Below are 19,816 nucleotides of genomic sequence, written 5' to 3' on the forward strand. Positions count from 1 at the left end.
CAGTTGCCAGAAAGCGTAAAAACTCAAATGTGCTCTTGGAAAACACATAGTGAGCTGCATGTAAAGGAGACACTAAAAGCCTGTTTCATCCCATTTCAAAATGCACAGTTGATCTGAAAGGAACGTCAGCATCTCTTATTCTGCCTTTATTCAGAGGAAAACAAATGTGCATCTGATTTAGAAAGCAAGGGGCCAGTGGATGCCTTTAAACAAGCAGTCCTCACGTGTGCTGTGTTAACACAGCTGTGCAGTGGCCTGAGGTGCCCGGGCTCAGCTCCAGCACTCCTATGCCTTCTGGGCAATGTCTACACCTCTGCAGGTCAAAGCAAAATGGGATTTACTGCTGCAGGTTTTGGTGGGGAAAAGAGATTGTTTGTGCAGTGAAACTGAATAGCTCGGGAATCTGTAGAAATAATGTGGAGATTTCGCCTTTAGCTGCCTGGTCACACACAGCTGTGGGTGCTGTGCGTGTCTCGGGGTATCTTGCTGACTTCAGCAGTTGTAAAGTTTCCATATAAAAAGTTGCTTCCAGCAACCAGAAGTAACATAGAATGGTTTGGACTAGAAGGGGCTTTTAGAGGTCATCTGGTTCCACCCCCCTGCCATGGCCATTTTCCACTGGACCAGGTTGCTCAGGGCCCCTTCCAGCCTTGCCTGGAACACTTCCACAGATGGGGCAGCCACAGCTTCTCTGGGGAACCTGTGCCAGTGCCTCACCACCCTCATAGTAAAGAATTTCTTCCTTATATCCAATTTAAAGCTACTTTCAATTTAAAAACATTACCTCTTTTCCTGACACTGCAGACCTGATCAGAAAGCCTCTTCCTGTCTTTATTATTAACCCCACTGTATACATTGAAAGGCTGCAGGAAGACCTCCCCAGAGCCTTCTTTCTCCAGGCTGAACAACCCCATTGCTCCCAGCCTGTCTTCACAGAAGAGAGATTCCAGCACTCCAATCATTGTTGTGGCTCTTCTCTGGACACACTCAAACAGTCCCATGCCTGTCTTGTGCTGGGGACCTCAGAACTGGATGCAGAATTCCAGGTGGGGTGATGACATCCCAGTAAAACTCATGTCCCTGCAGTAATGGAGCTACACTTCCAGACTACACTGTTCCTAGCCTTGCTAATACTTGCTGTCCATGGGAATGTGCAGGAGTTGAGGAGCAGAGCTTTTTTAAAGGGTTAGCCTAGAAAACTGGCAATCTGATAATTAAAATGTAGGTGATATTAGAAAAACTGGCATGTCTGTGAGTATGTAGAACAATAGCTGTATTCACACACCATGTGGTTTGCTGAATTTCAGTATATTTCATATCTAAAATGAGGCTTTTTTTTTTTAACTGACTAACAGTCCAGTCCTTCAAAGAGCAGATGAAAAAGAGGTACTACATATACCCTGAAAGTGTCCCATCCAAATTTCCATGTGCATTGTATGTTGTGTCACAGCTGAGTGGTTAGCAAATGGACAGAGCAATGCAAGCAAATGAAAATTAAAAGTTATTTTAAAACATCTGTAGTCTCACAGATTATGATACAGAAAACAAAAAGTGCTCTGTACAGTATATGGTTCTATATGTCTCTACATAGAGAAGAGAATATATCACACAAAACCCTTGGGCCCTGAAATTAATGGCATACGTGTTAAATTTTTAGCATCCAAGTATATAATCCTTTGATATCTGCCGCTCCAGTTATTTTTTTATGTTTCAGCTTGTGCTTACATATTTTGTGGAATGTGTCTATACGTGATTGTTTGAAAATGTCCTCAGTTATAGAATTTCATTTTCTTACATCTCCATGAAGTGTTTTATCTGTGGTACCTCTTTTCATACATCATCAATAACTGTTGCTAAGAGCCTTTACTCTCCACTCTCTATGACGTCCTATTGCACTTTGACTGTTAGTTCAGAAACTGTCTTCAGTTTTAGCCTTCCCTTGCTGTTATCTGGGCTCTCTCACATCTGTCTGCATCAGGTCGAGTCTGTTTGGAAAATAACAATTCTGTGTGTGCTCTTGGCAAGCAGAATCAACCTCTGTCACTCTCTGTTGCACTTAACACACTTTCTGCCTGTCAGACCTCCACAGACCTCCTCGGTTTCTTTTCTTGTATCTGAGGAGTGCAGGGGCTTTTGTTATTACAGCCTGCCACTTCTGTGACATTAAAAGGTTTGGTCACTGCAGCATCACAAAATAATCCATTGTTCTTGGGCTTTGTGGTGCAGCGTGCTACTGAATTCCAGGATTCATTTATTGTACTCATGACCTATTTTTGCAGGACATTTTTAATATCTGACACCACCATTAGTTAATTAGCCTATCAATTAACCAATAAGCAGGTCATTATTGATTTACTACTTAACAATTTCAAATGCAGCAATGCTTTCTTGGACATGGATTAAAAAGAGGCTACTGTACTGCTACACATTTTATGCACATTTACAGAAATTGAGTTCTGCTAACTGAGTAAAGTCATGATGTATCTCTCCACACGTTTTCATGTCTTTGAAAACCAGTTCTCTGCAGATTCTCACGGGTTCACTGGGCTTTTTTTTTTCAACATAACTGTTGCTAAAAAGCAATTTCAGGTATTTCAAGATGGGTGTGGTGCATGTACTGTCAGAACAGTGCTGCACCATGCAATGCCATGCAGCAGCTCAGGTCCCAAAACCACTCTGGTTGCCCTGCAGCTCACCTGGACTTGGTAACTCATGTAGCAGGGCTGCCCTGTTCCTGAAGCAAAGTGCAATATTTGCTGCTGGCTCTTTCCTTTGCTCCACTGCATGGTGCAGACTGACTCTGGAACATTTTAGAAGTACAGAATATCATCATCTCCATCTGAAACCCTGAAAAACAGAATTACAGTACTTTGAAAAAACAATTTGAACTGAGCAATAGCTTTTGAGAGTGGAATGCTGGGTAGCTGATTGATGCTTGATTCATGCATGGGAAAAAAATAAAATATAAACGAAGAGCAAGTAAGATTGAACCTTCCTTCTCTAGTTTGCTCTTTATATCAAGATTTCTATATTTCTTTCATGTGTTTTTTCTGGTATCTGGTTTTCTGACTGCATTTTTATGATGTTGTTATCACTTTCCTCTCCTGCAGTGGTGGTAATCCACAGTTAGAAGGTACCACGGGGCCAACACTGGCCTAGCACTGACTCAGTATTAAATTTGAGCATATATTTGCTCTGCTCTTGAATCTTAATTATTTCTAAACTTTTTTAAAAGTTACTTTAATCCACTAAAATGAACTACTTTAGATTAGCTTTCTCAGGCCATCAAACCTGATGGTTTATTTTAAGGTTTTGATTGACAAAATTATGTGGAGCCAGTCTTGTTCAGAACAGCACTTGAAGGCCAGGTCTAACTGTAGCCATATCTACCAAGACTTACACATGTGCAGTCCAAAATTAAGACTTGGTTTTGAAAATATCAAACTAGATTCTGATTTGTAACAACTCAACTAAAACAAAAATAACCAAAACAGTCACATTCAATTCAATCACAGGAAAAAGCCATTAATTTTGAAATTAATTTACTGTGTAGCCTTCACATTTAGAGAGAGTATGTATTATTTTGCTTCCAGGAACAAAGCTACATGGAGCAAGCTATGAATGAGATCCCAGCTAGCTCTGATAGTGCTCTGTTATACCAAACTCTGTCAGATAAACTTTGTGATTTGTGTTGTGAAAGGACACAATAAGTGGGTCTTTAAGTTTTAGATGAATATTGCTCTATTGTACCAAGCTCTGTCAAATGAATTTTGGGTTTCCTGTTGAGAAAGGACGTATTAAGCGGGTCTTTAATCTTTAGATGAACAAAGACTATGAAATGTGCACCACTCACTAGCCCCCCTACATTTGTTTTTAGGTTCAATGGTAAATGGATGGGGTTCTGCGTCTGATGAGGACCGTAACTTTCCTAGTCATAGATCTAGTGTAGGTAGCTCCTCAGATGACTCCATCTTTACCAGCGGCACTTTTGCACAAGCACTGGTTGCAGCAGCAGATAAAGCTGGGTTTAGGCTGGATGGAACCAGCCTGACCAGAACAGGTTTGTAGACCCAAAGTTGATGCTTTCTGCATGAAGGGTGTTTCTGCCTATCCTTCTCTCAGTGAACCTGCGTCTCACACTTGTCTAACATGCATGGAATAAGGTGGATGGAGATACTTTTAGGGGTATGTTTTAAATGAAACCTTGCATTATGTTTCATTTTTAGTGATTTAAGTAGTGAATAGCACAAGCTTTTAATCTGCACCTTTGGTCTGCTGCAGTTCCCCTCTCTGCTGACTCTGCTGTAGATTTACTGATATTTGCTCTTTTAATATTTCGGTGAAGAAACTACTAATTTTGCCTTGCAGCCTTTGATGATTTCATTTTCTGAAAAATCTCCTCACAATCGTTCATGTTTCCAGTGATGAACATCATGTTTAAACTATTATCTCCATCCCTACTCTTCTGTTGTATTTCTTCTTGCAAAAGTGTGTTTTTCTGTGAAGTTTTTCTAAGCATGGGGTGAATTGGTGTGTTTTTATTGTTAGCAATACAAACTGTTTAAAGCTTTATTAATAGCTGATTTAAAAAAATTATTCAATAAGTTAATATATTTTGATAACATTTAATTTTGGTTATGCCAACTGAATCTGCCAAGTAAAATGTAACAAAGGTAAAGTGGATATTGCTTTTGAAAACAGCCAATCTTCTGAAATTAATTAATGAAAACTAAATACAGTTTCATTAGTATTTTTAACATTCCATATGTTTTATTGCCATTAAAAAATAAAGAAAAATTATCTTTAAATATTCTGGTAAAAAAAAGAATACATTTGCATTTTCTTAGTCTTGTCAAAATAGCAACATTAGCTACGTATTTAAATCCACAAATCTAATGGCAAAGTTTTTTGTTATGCTTCCTCAGCTGATTCCTGATGACAGGTCCCATAATATTCCTATCATTTAAATTTTTTTTGACTGTTAGTCTGGTATGAAGTTTCTCCTTCAGTAAAATGTGTGCATTTAGGAGAAATGTCTCACATGCTGGGGCTGAAAACTGTAGGCTTTCTGCATGCAATAACTTCATGGCAAACACTGTCTTTTAGGAACATTAGGAATAAAGGAAAGAGTTGGTGGCAAAGTCCTAAGATCCAGGTTTTTTCAAATCACTGGGACTTCTGCCACTAAAAGATTGTTATTTCACCATAGCTGAAGCCCTCAATTATTTCTTTTATCAATGGAAAATTGAGTAAATCTGTCTTATCACTTGAAAAAAAAAAAGGCAATAGAAGAAAAATCATGTAGACCTTTACTTATCTAGTATGAACACATTAGGCCAAACAATGACAAAATATACTGTTTTCCTTGAAGAGTCTCCCAAGGTCTGAATGAAAGGAGCAAATCCTTTCCCACCTTTTCTTGGTGGTATTTGCTTCAGTAAAAGCTGATGCAAAGATTCACCCAAAGTTACTGTCAGTTGTATCAAACCTTTGAGAAGTGCAGTTCCACCACAAACACAGGCACTTCAGAATAAATATGATTTTTTTATTGTAGTTATGTGATTGGAAAATACAAGGAAAGGATGAGAGCCCCCTTGTCAGTTGTTATTTTCCTAGCTAAATTAGGTCACAAATGCACTTAAAGTGAGAATGTGTGTAGTTCCTCAGACAGACCATTAGAGCATAGCATACCAAAATATATCCAGTGGTTGTGGTAGAGACTTTATGATTATTACCCTCTTACTCTCTTAATGATCCAGCAGGCAAAATGGAAATAAAATAAAACCCACATGTAAACAAACAGCCCTCCCCTCTTTTCCTCCCAGAAAGCTCATCAAAGGGAAGTGCCTCCCCTGCTCTCTGCAGTTTCATGAGGATGTGTCACCTCCAGGGCAGGGTGGCTCAGTCAGGGATCCCTGTCACAGCCCTGCTGCACCCCGGAGTGCAACTCGGGGTCTGGCAGTGGACAAGCAGCAGTGTTATCCAGTTTATTGCTCTGAAGGTCCTGAGTCTTTATTCTTCTGCAGCCTGGGCAATTATTTTCACCCATGTAGAGCAGCTGTGAAATATTCTCAGCAGTAGATGCTGAAGAAGATGTCCAGCTTGATAGGCTCACGTGGGAATGTGCCAAGCATGAGAGGAACTGGTAAATCCAGATGCAATGTCTCTCTCCTGCCAGACACTTTGATTCCAGTTTCCAGAAGCCATCATGTGATTTGCCATGAAGTTCAAACAGCCTTCCTTTTTAACACCCTTGGGAAATTAAATCAAGAATTAGTGGATTCAAACTTGTCTCCACTTGCACACACTAAATCTGCTCCAGAAAGTCTGACACTGCTCAGCAGTTTTTACAGGAAGGGATGCATAAAAATACAAGATGCTGTAATCAGTTATTAAGTGCATTGAAAAATGTGTTTTGGGAATCTGCACATCATTTGTGTTTGCCCCATGTATGATTTAGGTCAGGGCTACTTATTTTGCCTCATTTTCATAAAGGGATAAACGAGAATGTTTGGTGTCTATTTCTTTTTAAAACCAGCATTCTGAATGAATAATCACATTTCTTTAGTCAAAAGAATAAGTGTGAAGAATCTGCATCCTGCACTCACTAGTTGCACTTGCATGTTGTGAGTTTATTTTTGCAAAACATCTGTGCAGTGTGCTGCGAGCTGGGATGGAATTTCAGGCTCACATCTGAATTTCTTTGCATTAGTAGTCTTTTTTTATTTTTATTTTTAAATGAAATTTTAATATTTTGTCTGTGTTCATCTGCTATGTTATCCTTATCCATGAAACAAGGGCTTGATCACTTGTCTTTGTCTGGCTGCAGCTGTGCCAGCTATAGAGGTTAATGTTCCCAATGCTTATTCCTGCTTTCTCCTAGCTCCAGAATTAGCTGCTTGGGCAGGTGTTCTGTAACCCAATTTCAGTTAAAAGGAGCTAGGTTAGCAAAGGCAGTTTTAAGTTAACTGGAGGATTAAAAAACCTCCTTACTATCTTGGGCCCAGTTGACCAGAAAAATAGCAAACACCCATTTTGCCACTTTCTATCAACTCTTACACCATTTGGGCCTAGAGCAGCACTGAAAGAGCAGGAGGTCTGACTGGCTTGTGGTTTTTTCACTGCAGATAACATTAAAACATGTAAGAATTTTAATTACCGGTTCTAAATGAATTAAGATGTTAACATCTCCAAAATTTGGCAAGAATGTCATAAACAGAACAAAAGAAAGTAAAAGACGGTGATTTTAGTTTTCATCAGTTATCATTAAACATTGTCTAGTTAACAGAATAAAAATATCAAAATAAGAGAATGTAGTAAATTAACTGTGCTTTTACATTCCAAGGCTTTTAATCATGTGCTCCACAGAACCTCATCAAAGATATTTTTAAGAGAAATCACATAGTTTGAATAGTGTATATATATATATATATACACACACTGCATAAATAAAAATTTATAAATCTGAGAAATAAATTCAGTCAGAATAAGTATTTTTAACATATAAAAGTACTGAAAATTAACTGGAAAATTTTAGTGCTTAAATATATCCCCATTTTTATTTCCTGAGAAAAGAGACTCCTTAAGTATACAAACCTACGCTGCTACATAGCTTGCAAAATCAGTTATGTTTATCTCTCTGGAGTTACTCCAGATATACAGTGCATATGGGAGCCCCTAAAATGAGAACCTGGCTCAGCAAACATGAAAGTGGAAGGCAGGAGGAGATAAATCTGATATGATTGCAGAACTGTTTTCCTTCCCTGTTCAAGGCTGAGGAGTTGTTATGACACATCTGTTCAGCACACAGAGCAGGTAGGAGTTACATGGCATACAGTAGTTTTATCACAACAGATGCAATAATTTTAATTATAAAAGTTAAAGACAAAAGAAAGCCAAGTTTCTCTCCTTTGCTTGGTGTGCTATGTTATCAGTGGGTACCTCGAGGGGACACTTGTCTGCCTCTGAGAATTAGACCTGATTTAATGTTTTGGAGCAGACGTTAATAGAACAGTCCATTTCAAGGCAATAACATTTTTTCTTCTGGTTTCTCTTTTTTTTTTTTTTTCCTTCTTCTTTAGGCAAAGCATATTCTTCCTCTCAGAGACCTCGGCCAGGCAGTCCTTTTTCTGCTGACAGCACCACCAGTGCAGCTGTCAGTCAGGGTCAGAGGCCAAGGCCCACCAAGAAACACAAGGGAGGACGTTTGGAGCAGCCGCCGCTGCCTCACCGCCGGGAGGGAATCACGGACGGTGAGTGTCGGGCCAGGAGCACCTGCAACCAGCAGGGCTGGTCATGGGGAGAGGGTAGAGACATCTTTTCAGGGATAGAGGATACAGGGAATCACTGCTTTGCTGGAGTGGGGTCCCCTGGTTGGCACCTGAGCAATGTTGCAGCTCTAGCAGGGTGGAGCTTGGTGAGTTTGAGGAGCCTTTCTCCATGTCTGCTCTGAACATGCCATCATCTCTTAGGGTTTGTCAGAGTATAAATCTTACCCCAAATGACTGCATTGCACATGGGTTGACATTAAAAAATGGCCTGTGAGTGATTTTACGTTTTGTGAAAGTAGCCACTGCTAGCAGTAGCAGTATGCCATGGATTCCTAAGGAGAAGCAGAATGGTGCTCCCACAGGGCTCTGGTTGGTTTGTGCTGGCTTTGACAGACACCCAAGAGCTACAGCAACACTTGCCATGCTTTTCCCATGATTCTGCCTCACCTCTCGTCTGTGCTGCTTCAGTCCTGACATCCACTGACCTCAGTGACTGTGTCAACTTCTTTCACATCTCCACTTTTTTCTTACAACTGCTTCCCATCTGGAAATTTCAGGCATGTCTGTTCTGCTCTTCTAATAATTTAGATCTGCTCTGTCTTCCATTTTCTTTGTCTACCCTTCTTGAGTCTGGTAAAAGACACACTTTTACTGCCTGTGGGTTTTTGAGGAAGACTGCATAGGAAGGTGGCCAGCTGGCTACCTCCCCCTCATTTCTTCTGATCCCTGGCCTTGTGCCTGTAGGTGTTGAAATGATCAGAGTCTTCACCAAAGGGGTTGCTGTTATATCTCCTGCTCCGTGGCTCATTCTCACTGCTGTATTATTTGTGGAAACAGCTTAAAGAAGCTTAGATTCTGCCCATATGGATCAGAGTTGGTTTAAACATTAATTCCCTCCCCTTGTGGATGTATTCCAGAGGCCTCGATGCTACACAGATCCATTAAATAGATGTGTCTGTGGGAATGGTAACTGGAAATTGTGGATGTCACTTGTAGTGCTGGACAAACTCTTTCTGTGCAGGTTTTGTTAACCCTTCCAAGTGGCATATCCTGTCACCCTGAACTGAGAGCATCTTGGGCCACAAATTCTGTATACATGTAAGCTTGTAGTGCATTTGGTATGGTGGGACCTTAAGTCTTCTGCTTTTGAATGCTATTGCTACAGAAACGTTTTACAATAGTGTGGGTGCCAAAAAACTAATGGGAATCCAGTTTAGGTCAAGAGACAGATGGAAGTGTGCTCCTCAGAGAGTGACTCCATCATAAAATTTGGCATTGTTTTAAATTAGTGAAAGAGATCAGCTTTTAAGATTTATTTTAAAAGAGAAGGCTCCTATTGCCTTTTATTTATCCTTTATAAAATACTAATCTTAGTGGAGTTTCTTTCATATATTTAAATCAGAATACCAATGAAATACGCTATTTCACTCAACCTCTCAGACGCAGGCAATAACTATAACAGCTTTCGGATGCCATTAGATTAATATTTGCCTGTTATAAACCTAGCTAAGGTCCTTGCTATATGTTCCAAAAATTTATAATGTCCTGGAGCAATAAAGGAACCGTTCCCATCCTGTATTAACACAGGAACAAACAAACAAACACAAATGGTGCAGTTTTCCGCTTCAACTCCTACTGAATATGAGTCATTAAAGTGTAATGTCAAGTCTGAGTCATAGTTAAATTTGCAAAAGATCATTTATCAATTAAGGAAGCTAAAGGTTGCTGCTGCCACCTGCATGTATGTAAATAATTGAATTTAGGAATCTCTGGTCTATTGAAATTATAAATGGTAACTGAATGCTTTCTGTGAAATATTGCAATGAACTTTACAAAGACAAGGCAGTACCACTATGCTTAAGCTATAGCTAGAAAAAGGAAGTAGGAGAACCTTGGATAGGTCCAGCAATTCCAAGCCCTAATCCAGGCCAGTCCATTCAGCCCTGAACTCTCCTGATTTCTGTGAGAAGCATCATTACACATTTTCTCCAGTTTTTCAAATGTCTCCAACCCATTCCCTTATAACTGCTTCCTCTTGCATTTGTCATGTGAGAGTATACTTGGTTTGCCAGTTGTTTCAAATTCCCAGGGTGGATGAGCCCTAGTATCCTGTGTTTAAGTCTCATCATATACTGGATGTCTGTCATTTTAAATTTTCATTGACCAGGAAAGCTCCAGCTTTCTCTGCCCATTCCCATACACATCCTGAGCGTTTCCTCCTTGTTAACTGTAACCATGTGGGACAGTGCAAAAGACCTCAGAAACTGTAATATTTAACACATTGCACACACATCTCAGACTGTGTAAGCATTTGAGGGTTCAACTTCATGCTTAGTTTTGACAGCAATCCACACAAATCCCCTAAAACCCTGCTTCTTCATTTCCTTCAGCTGCAGGTCAGAACCCTCCAGAGACTGACTCTAGATGGAGTCTTCATATTTGTCTCACTGTACAACTTGTTTTTTCAATTCCATATCCTAAAAGACTGTGGAGAAAGCAGAAAATCCATGGAGGAAGAATATGTTATGAATCCCTCAGATAATCAAAACTTTCATTTGGAGCTCACAGTCCACATAAACAAAAAAACAAACTGGAGGTTTTTAGTGTTGGTGTGCAAGGAATAATTTGTTTTCCTAGAAACAACATAATCATGAATTGCAAAACAGTGGAATCTGTTATATAGTTTGCAGCACGGTAACTGTGTGACTGAAGTTAAAAGCCCTTCCTTAGCTGAGCATGATATGCAAAAAAAAAAAACCCAAAGAGGACACAGAAGGGAAATAGGGTTTGAAAAGGAGATCTGAAACATAAGAGTTATGTTACCATGCCATGCCACTAACGTCCTACTGTGTATTACAAATAATTTTTTCTCAGGTAGATCACTGTAGAGAAAATACTTTCTGGTGCTAGAAAGTGGTTCAGAGACTTATTAAATGTCACAGAAATTATCACCCCTAGGAAAAGAAATCACTGACACAGGTAGAAAGGTGTGTCCTTAGGTTCTTTAACTTGCTGCTTTTTCCAGTTAATAGCGATAGGCTGTGCCAAACCTTGACTGGTGCCTGAATCATTTAGCCAATGCTCTGCCTTCTAAAGAAGGGCTGGAGTAATCCCAGACTGAATATCCATCTCCCCTTATCAGGCACTCTGATGTCCTACAGCTCCTCAATCACAATCCCTCCATTACTAAATCAATAAGACCATCACCTCCCCACCAATGCACTTATGAATTGCCTTGCAGGTTTGATAATCCTGCCATTAGAGGCTTCAAAATGATAGTCTGGACGACATCCTACTGACCTAGAAAGTTACTAGCTCACTGCAGGCTTTCAGATATTTTCCCTACCACCTGAACAATAAATGGGATTTAGATGGAAGTAGGGTGAATCGGTGTTAGCACTCTGGGTATCCTCACTGGAAATCCTGCTGAAGTCCCTGAATTTCTAAATTCAAAACTTCTCTGAAGGGATTGACATGATAGATGAGTTGGATTGCCTCTGTGTGGAAGACATAAGTCTTTCTGTGAGAATCTGAGATTTCTAACTCAGTTGCCATCTGTTACCCCTTTAGTAGGGGTAGGAGAGGAAAGGCAAGGCAAGACTATTCTCAGTGGTGTTGGAGAAAGAAATTCATGAGTCCAGATATGTGGGATCTTTCTATACCCAGGCAAGATAACCCAGAAAATATTTATTTACTCAGGCATAGGATTTGCAATACAGGATGTAAGTTGTAGGGCAAATAAAAAGCTGCATTTCCAAATGAAGCTCTCCTCCAGCTTCTTTTATTAAAAAGGAGAGGTAGGTGTTATTGTGACTGTCAACCTGAGTAAGGAAGTGAAGAAGCAAACAGTTTAGTCAGTGATATTTGGCTACAATTAGTAACTGTTCTTACAGATCTCAGACAGGTGTGACACAGTTCAGTAAATCTGTACTCAGGCCAGAGCCAGTTCATGTTAATTTCAGAGTACCTCTAGTTCTACAATTCTGTGAAGCTTCATTACAAGATAAATTATATTTTCCTCTTCAACTCATCCATAGGTTTAAAGCACCCAAAGAAATTTACAAACACGGTGTTTCATTTCACTTCTATGCATAAGTCAGTCTTTATGCTTATTTTGTGGATGGATAAAAGCAATAATCAGGTTAACAGTAGATCAACACCATAACTCTGCAGTAATTCCAGGAGTTGCAGCCATCTCTAGAACATGCAGTGCAGTTTAAGTACAAGCCTTCTTTCCTTTTAAGTATCTAATTAATAACAACTATTAGACAGCAATTTCGGAAGTAGGATAGTCTATTTAAACTTTAATACTGCAATAATTTTAGCTTTTTTTTTTTTTTCCATGGTACTACTTGAAAATTTTGTTTATATTGAACGGTAAATATTTTATCTGGGAAAATGGTGTAGTCCGATGTCATGTTATGACTGTGTTTATTGGATTCAATGCATCTCCACAAAGTGCTTGTAAATCACAACTTCGGTAATCTTTATTTCAGATTGCATAAGCAGATGCCAGTGTTGTGGTTCTGTACATTAACTGGTTATGATCGCAATAAAATCAATTATAAGAAATGCCATTTTGGAAGCCAGCACTATAAAGCAATTTTAACATTGGCAAGCTCCCATACCCTCCTGCTTCCACCTACAGTAACTCAAGTGTAGTCATTGTCATGAAAGGTCACATCTATATTCATAACAAAAAATTTCTCAGATAAATTAGTGCTGAACATAAAGCATTTTCCAAGCTCACTGACAGATTATTAAAAGGCTGCTCTCGCCAGAGGGTGGTTATCTTAATCTGGGGCACAGCACTAAAGTGGTGAGCAAAGGGGCACGAGCATCACTGGATACTTTTTTCTCTTGTAAACACAAATAACCTGCACATCCTCATTTATCTGTAAGAGACAGTGTTGACTGGAATGGCATCTCAGCAACTTTGGAAGCATTTCTGCTCCATATGTGAGGTGTAAGTATCACCTCTAGCAGCAAGGACATGAAAAAAATTCAGTGCAGCATTATATAAAGCGTTATATAAAGCTGGATTACAGGCTTTGAAATAAACTCCCTCCAAAGGCCTCCTGACCAATTTATAAAATGAATTTCAGTTTCACTACAGTCATAAACATCAGACTTCCCTGCAGGCAAAACAGAGGTTTACTTTTCCATGCCTCTTCCTGAGCCAAGTTCAATTCCTTGATAAACCTTCACAAGACTGTAAAATACAAAGGACTAGAAAACAGGACAGACCCAAATTTATTGTAAGCTAACACAGGGTTTTGTGAAGTTGGCGTGGCTGCAGAGAATTTATTTGGGGTATCCATTGCACCAAAACAGAATTATCAAAAAGTGTTCCTTGTATAGAATGGGTATATGATATGGAAGAGTTTTCATCATGATACTAAAGGTGCCTCCATTTTCTGATTTCTTTTTCCTTTTAAATAATCTGGACTATTATAAGCCTATCATATGGTTTACATGAAAAACTTGCATTTAGAATTAAAATTATCCTGAGTCTGTAATTACCTTGGGTCTTGGACTAATAAAAAGTGTGCTTTTGCCCCCACAAATGTGACTAGAAAGTTGATCTTCAATTCTACAAGCACCTTAGTAGTCCAAGTCACAAACTTGAAAAGGACAGAAGTTGTTAGGGACCAGGCAAGTGTCTTTCTGTTAGCTGAAATTGTTTTTTAATTGGTTATATTTGCAAAACTGCTAAACTTAAGAGTGGCCATCTTCTAGTCTCTGAAGACTCTAGCTCTTCATTCACTTGACTAAAATACTCACCCATTGTCTGGTGGTTCCATTTAAACACATTTGTCAGAGATGTACTGATGCTTTTTCAATGGCAGTAGGTTTTGGAATTAATTTTTCCCACTTTTTGTGATATTGTATTTATTTTGATTAAGTTCTATATTAGATTTTGAGTTTACACCTCAAGCTGGAAGTGTATCCCAAAAAGAGCATGAAGCAAGCCCCAGCATGGTGAGGTGAAATTGTCCACTGACACAGAGCAATTTTCCATAGCCTTTCTTAATTCCTTGCTGTTACTGAACAAAACAGCTGGAGTACACACCACAGAGAATAAATCCCATGCTTAGAAGTGTAAGTCAGGGCTCAGAGTCTGGATTTTTATGGAAGTTAGGAAGAGCTAGCAAAAGTCGAAACCCCTTTCTGATTAACATGAGATTTCCTCGTTTTACAACCAACCGATTTAGTGACTCGTACCGTTTGCGAGGCTCTTTTCTTTTCAGCGTCGAAACCATCGAAACCTTCTGTTTCCTTTTAAAAAATTAGTTCACCTGCAATCTTATTCACGTTTTTTAGATCTTCCACCACCACCCGACCCGCCCCCCGGTCAGGGTTTAAGGCAGCCCGTAGCGCCCGGCCAGCGCGGAGGCTCTGCAGAGAGGAAGGGCAGCTCTCTGGAGAGGCAGCACGCAGCCAACGTAGATGACACAAAGAGCTCTCTGGACCGGCCAGCTAGGACATCACTAGAGTGGCAGCGGCAAGCCCAGGAGTGGATAAGCTCTACAGAACGCCAAGAGGATTTCAGGAAAGCCCAACACAAACAAGCCTTCGGATCAGGTGTGTGTGTGCTGCACCAGCCGAGGCGAGGGGTTCTGTGCCTGGCAGGGCTCTAGGGCCACCTGGTGAGGTCAGGCTGGAAAATATGAAAAGGCAAAGTGAAACGAGAGCTTGGCACCCAGCTAGTTTCCCTCCTGAAACAATGAAATCTCATTAGCACCTGATTCGGTGCACTCTTTAGAGTGTTTTGGAAATTAATAAGTTTCTCAAGCGTAGCGATGGAGAAAATAGGAGCAGTTTCAGGCCAGCAGGGAAGGAAGGAGAGAGAGACTTTTAGAGTATCTTTTATTAGATGTATTTATTTATACATATAGGGCCATATTTTCCACTTCTTTCATCCTGCTTCCAAGTTGGCAGCAGTTGTTTTTACGTCTGCAACAAGGCTGTTCCTTCTGAGCCACTGACATTATTTTCAGTTTTATTAGAATCCTTTTCTTCTCTTTATTTAAGGATATGACAAAGTAGCATTCATCTCTTCAGCCCAGCAAAGACAACAGAGCAGGTTTTCACCTTCATACAGGACATGCACATTGCCACGAGATGACTTTAGCACCTAAATGGATTTCAAGTCTGCCAATATGTGCATAGGAGATGATGCTGGGCTGGACTTGTATTTCTACAATATTCACACTTTCCTTCTGTCAGCCTGACCTCAAGTAAAAGCTGCTGTTTCATCCTAGGCATTTTCTTTAAGGCATTAATCACCTCATCCTAGTGCAGGGCTGATTAGAGTGATACAAGAGGATAAATAAGATTTAAACAAAAAATTATACTGTGTGTGAAGTTTTTTGTAGGGTTACACTGTTTCTTCTCTTATGTATGTATCTCCCACAGTCACACTAAAGGTACTCTTATCATCCATCTTTTTCTTGATTTTATTCAACTGAAAAATGCTGCTTGTTAAACTAACACATTAATACCATTGACACACTAACAAAAAAATAGTAGTGCAGAGGCAAACCTGTCATGGGGACAGGATTTACTGAATAAAGTCCTCCTAGGGAAAATACTGCTACCTGTATTTAAAATGTAAATATTTTAAATACAATCCATATTTTAAAATATAACAATAATGGTACTGCTAAAACCCCCTAATATGTTGGCTGCAAAAACGAGTCGCTGTTCATGTTCTGAAATCATGATGTGAAGTCACAGTTTAAAAACAGTATGTGAAATTCATGCTACTTGGTGAAATGGAAATTTTTATTGCAATATACAAGATGTACAAACACATAGAAAATAGCCCGAATTTACTCTACACTTCTCATTTCCTTGGAAATTATTATTAAGGATGCTTCTCTGACCTCCTTAGAAAGAACTCCCTTCCTTTTCCTCTGCCTCACGAGTGTACAAATAGAATTTGTCATTTATTCTGTGATGCAGAGCTTATGCAGTAGTAAAATTCCCATCCTGCAGGGCATGCATTTATCTGTCCATAAATAAAGAGAACTTGATCTTGACACCTCCAGTGCCCTACACAAGCATTGAATTCAGGACTGAAGTGGTTACAGGTATCTTGTTCTTGTCAAACTAAGGATGCCAAGAGCAAGTGCATATCCTTTATGCATAAAAAAGAATGCCTCTAGGAGATAATATGAGTTTACCCTGGTGTGAGGAGTTCATAAAGTCTGTGCAGAAGATGAGCCAGAGTTTCATATCTGTCTGTCTGCATTCTCAGTCTAGCCTCTTGCACTGAAGATTTCTTGCTGTGCATTCTTGTCTCTGATTGATTTTAAAAAGGCTACTCTTGTGTGTGATGCTGGTTTATATCACTAAATTTGGGGGTTTTAATGATATTAATTGTGCTTCTTCCCTTTTCCTTTCTTAATGTCGTAGTTCTTTCGAAAATCTATCTTGTCCCAGTTTTCATTATATTTCCAAAAGGAGTTATTATTAGCCATCAGCTTCCATAAAATAGCTAATTTGCAACTTAGGGGGTTTCATTCAGACGTTACCAAGCTGTGAGTGAAATTTTAAAAGCAAGACCTTTGGTTTGAAGTTGAATAGAATAAAAATAACTAAGTCTGGGATCCGTGTTTCCACTGGTTGCTTTCAGTATAAACAAGATCACTGAGTTCCTGGCAGTGGCTTCATTGTAGAAGCACATCAAATACGACATTCTCAGCTCCCCTTCTGAAGAAAGTAGTGCTAGATTAGGTTACAATAGTTTTGATAATAGGCAAAGCCTTTTGGTTATTTTATGGGGTATAGCAGCATTGTTAAACACACATATCCTCATTTCACAGGGGCTAGAATTAGATCTTCAAATTAAAGGCTCAGTATTTCAAAGAGAAAGTCTCCCCATATTCTTTGCAGGCCTGGACATGTTTGGAGAGTTTAATAAATGTGAGCTTATTCTCAGGACTAGAGACAACTACTTTTGGTGTGCTAGAATGTTGTGTAAAACCTAGCCTTTACTGTATGTCAGAATTACTTTTATGGGTTATATTTAATTCTGAGGGCACAACAGATAATTTAACATACCATATGCTCTATAATGATAATGCACTTTATATTTATTCATGGTTGTTTTTCCTCACTATTTCATTGAACCCAAAGGAGGTCTTATCCTGAGTCCACAAGCTAGAAAAACAAATCAATTGACTATATATGCCATCTTCCAACTCTTTTGCAATGCTAGTGACTTTTGTTTTCATCCTTTAAAAATGTATCCAGCTTTCTGCTAAACTGATTTATGCCACTTGCTTTATTGCTGCCTTAATGAAAACTGTTCCATATTTTAGCCATCCTTTGGAAACAAGGTTTGCATCTGATTCTATTGTTAGGTCTTGATGTATAAAAGCCAAGTAACATAATTTAGGAGGCTGTGGCTGTTAAATGGCATTTTACTCTGTCTTTCAAGCATTTCTTTTTATTTCAGCAAGGACCACACATGGTCATAGCACAAAACACTGATAATGCCCTGAGGTTCTGCAGCACAAATATTCTGCTCCCTTGGGCAGGAGCAGAGGGAGATACTTTGGCAGGGAAAGAAGTCAGCTGCCTGCCCTCTTCTGCAACAGATTTGCCTTGCAAACAGGCTCAGTTCCATAGCAGATCACAAGGGGAATCCCCACATCCTACTCACTTGTGGCAAGAGGCACAACGAATGAAATCCTCAGTTTCTTCTGCAAATTTGTTCTCGTTGAGCTCTTTGCTAAGTTAATTGTGGCTCTGCTGCAGCCCTTGCAAAGGCTTCAACCTTGTGAATAATAGCATTTTTATCTCCTCTTTCTTTCCAACCATCCCCATCTACTTTTCCTTCTCTGTTCCTGCCCCCTGTCAAAGAAAGTCCGTTTCTCCTCTTCAGTTTGTTAAAGAGTGAAGACAATTGAAAAAGCAAAATAAAGAAAACCCTTTTGGCCTAGATTCACTTTGAAAAAAGGCAAGATTCAAGCAGTAGAAATCCCACTGATTTCAGAAGGGGCAATTGCTGTGTTTGAGGTTAGGCATATATACTCATATCCTTTCTTGAATCAAACTGTATTTAGCAAGATCTCTTTCTTCAGCTTTTGAGATGGCAAAAGTGGATCATACACAGCGAAGAAATAAAATAGTACTGCTATTTCAGTGTTAAATCAGTGCTGCTGTTATGCTTCTTAGATTTGGATTATTACAACAATATCTCCTGGAAACTCTAATCAGAAGTGATGTCTTGTTTTAGTTCATGCTATATGAAGACATACAGTCTTATGCTTTATTGCTATTAATCCTGCTCTTGCAAGCAGTTCATTATTACAGGTCTTCACAGAAAAAGAATCCAAGTGAACAAAAATAAGCCTTTTGCTCATAGTGGAACATGAAACAAGCTGGAGGATTATTTATCCACCCCAAATATTACAAGAGCAATGTATAATATAATATTTTCCAATGTAATTCAACATGAGTTAAAAAAAATTGTCAGTGTACTTTTCATCGTTAGAAATTACTGAGTTGCTGGAAGCTAATTAAATTAGCTGGTATTGTAGTTCTTTATCTAAACTGTTTGAGATAATATTGCCATAATTTAAGCTAAAAAAAAGGAAAAAGCACATTTATGTAGGCTTGAAGCAAAAATCTAATCATAGCTTCATTGTTTTGGAAATTGCATGTTCACATATTTTTATTAAAGTATCTATGATTCATGATCTGTTATTCATAATGAATCTAGAGTTTTTATAATTAATACAAACTGACTGAGGAGTTTACAAGGAAGGAAGATTAAATTCATGCTGGCTTCTCTGTCCTTGGGATACAGCTCCTAGTTGTGTATTTTCTTAGGTAAAATTGTCATGCTGCAAAGCAAGACAAAAGCCAGATATGAATGAATATGATGTGCACAAATTAATAGCTTGTTTATGCCTATTTCTAGGACTTTATTGTTATTTATTTTGCTTTGTTTTGCTTTTCTAGAGGAGGCACTCGTACCATATAGTAAACCCAACTTCCCATCCCCTGGTGGCCACAGCTCTTCAGGAACATCTTCTTCTAAAGGATCAACTGGACCTAGAAAAGGTGAAGTCTTGCGAGGAGGTCACCAACGCAATGCCAGTGACCTTCTCGATATAGGCTATGTGGGATCAAACAGTCAAGGACAGTTTACTGGTGAATTATGTAAGTGTATCTCTAGCTCCAGGTAAAACTCTCAAATAGATTAAAAAAAAAGAATAATAAATCTGTTGTGAAGAGAGTAGCAAGCTGTCTTTGATAATCAGGTTGAGCTTTATCCTGATCTTTATGCCTGCTGAGGTGTATTGCATATGATGGCAAACAAAAGTTTTCCCTCTGTTCTTTGGTTTGGACCAGGTCAAATCTGTGCAAGCCATGCCAATGTTATCTACATAGTACATCTCTCAGTGTGTACTGCTAGTGAAGCATGGGGAAAATTGAGAAGAAACTCTAGTAATTTAGACTTTTTTTTGTCAAAGTGTAGTCTGCTTGTCTTGAAAATGCCACTGACAGATTTCCTCAGCCTTCCCCTT

General features: G+C 39.1%; 1 protein-coding gene across 1 annotated transcript in view; it reads left to right on the plus strand.

The window, feature by feature from the left end:
• The window catches only part of ROBO2 (roundabout guidance receptor 2), a 1,017,279-nt gene that overhangs the window by 990,103 nt on the left and 7,360 nt on the right, over nt 1–19,816 (plus strand). The window contains exons 28-31 of the mRNA XM_085050027.1: nt 3,878–4,060; nt 8,082–8,252; nt 14,595–14,855; nt 19,248–19,448. Coding sequence (XP_084906153.1) covers nt 3,878–4,060; nt 8,082–8,252; nt 14,595–14,855; nt 19,248–19,448 — 816 coding nt within the window. The remainder of the gene's footprint in view (nt 1–3,877; nt 4,061–8,081; nt 8,253–14,594; nt 14,856–19,247; nt 19,449–19,816) is intronic.

This window comes from Lichenostomus cassidix, chromosome 1 (assembly GCF_008360975.1).
Source record: "Lichenostomus cassidix isolate B80296 chromosome 1, HeHo_3.0, whole genome shotgun sequence".
In the NCBI taxonomy this organism is placed as follows: domain Eukaryota; kingdom Metazoa; phylum Chordata; class Aves; order Passeriformes; family Meliphagidae; genus Lichenostomus; species Lichenostomus cassidix.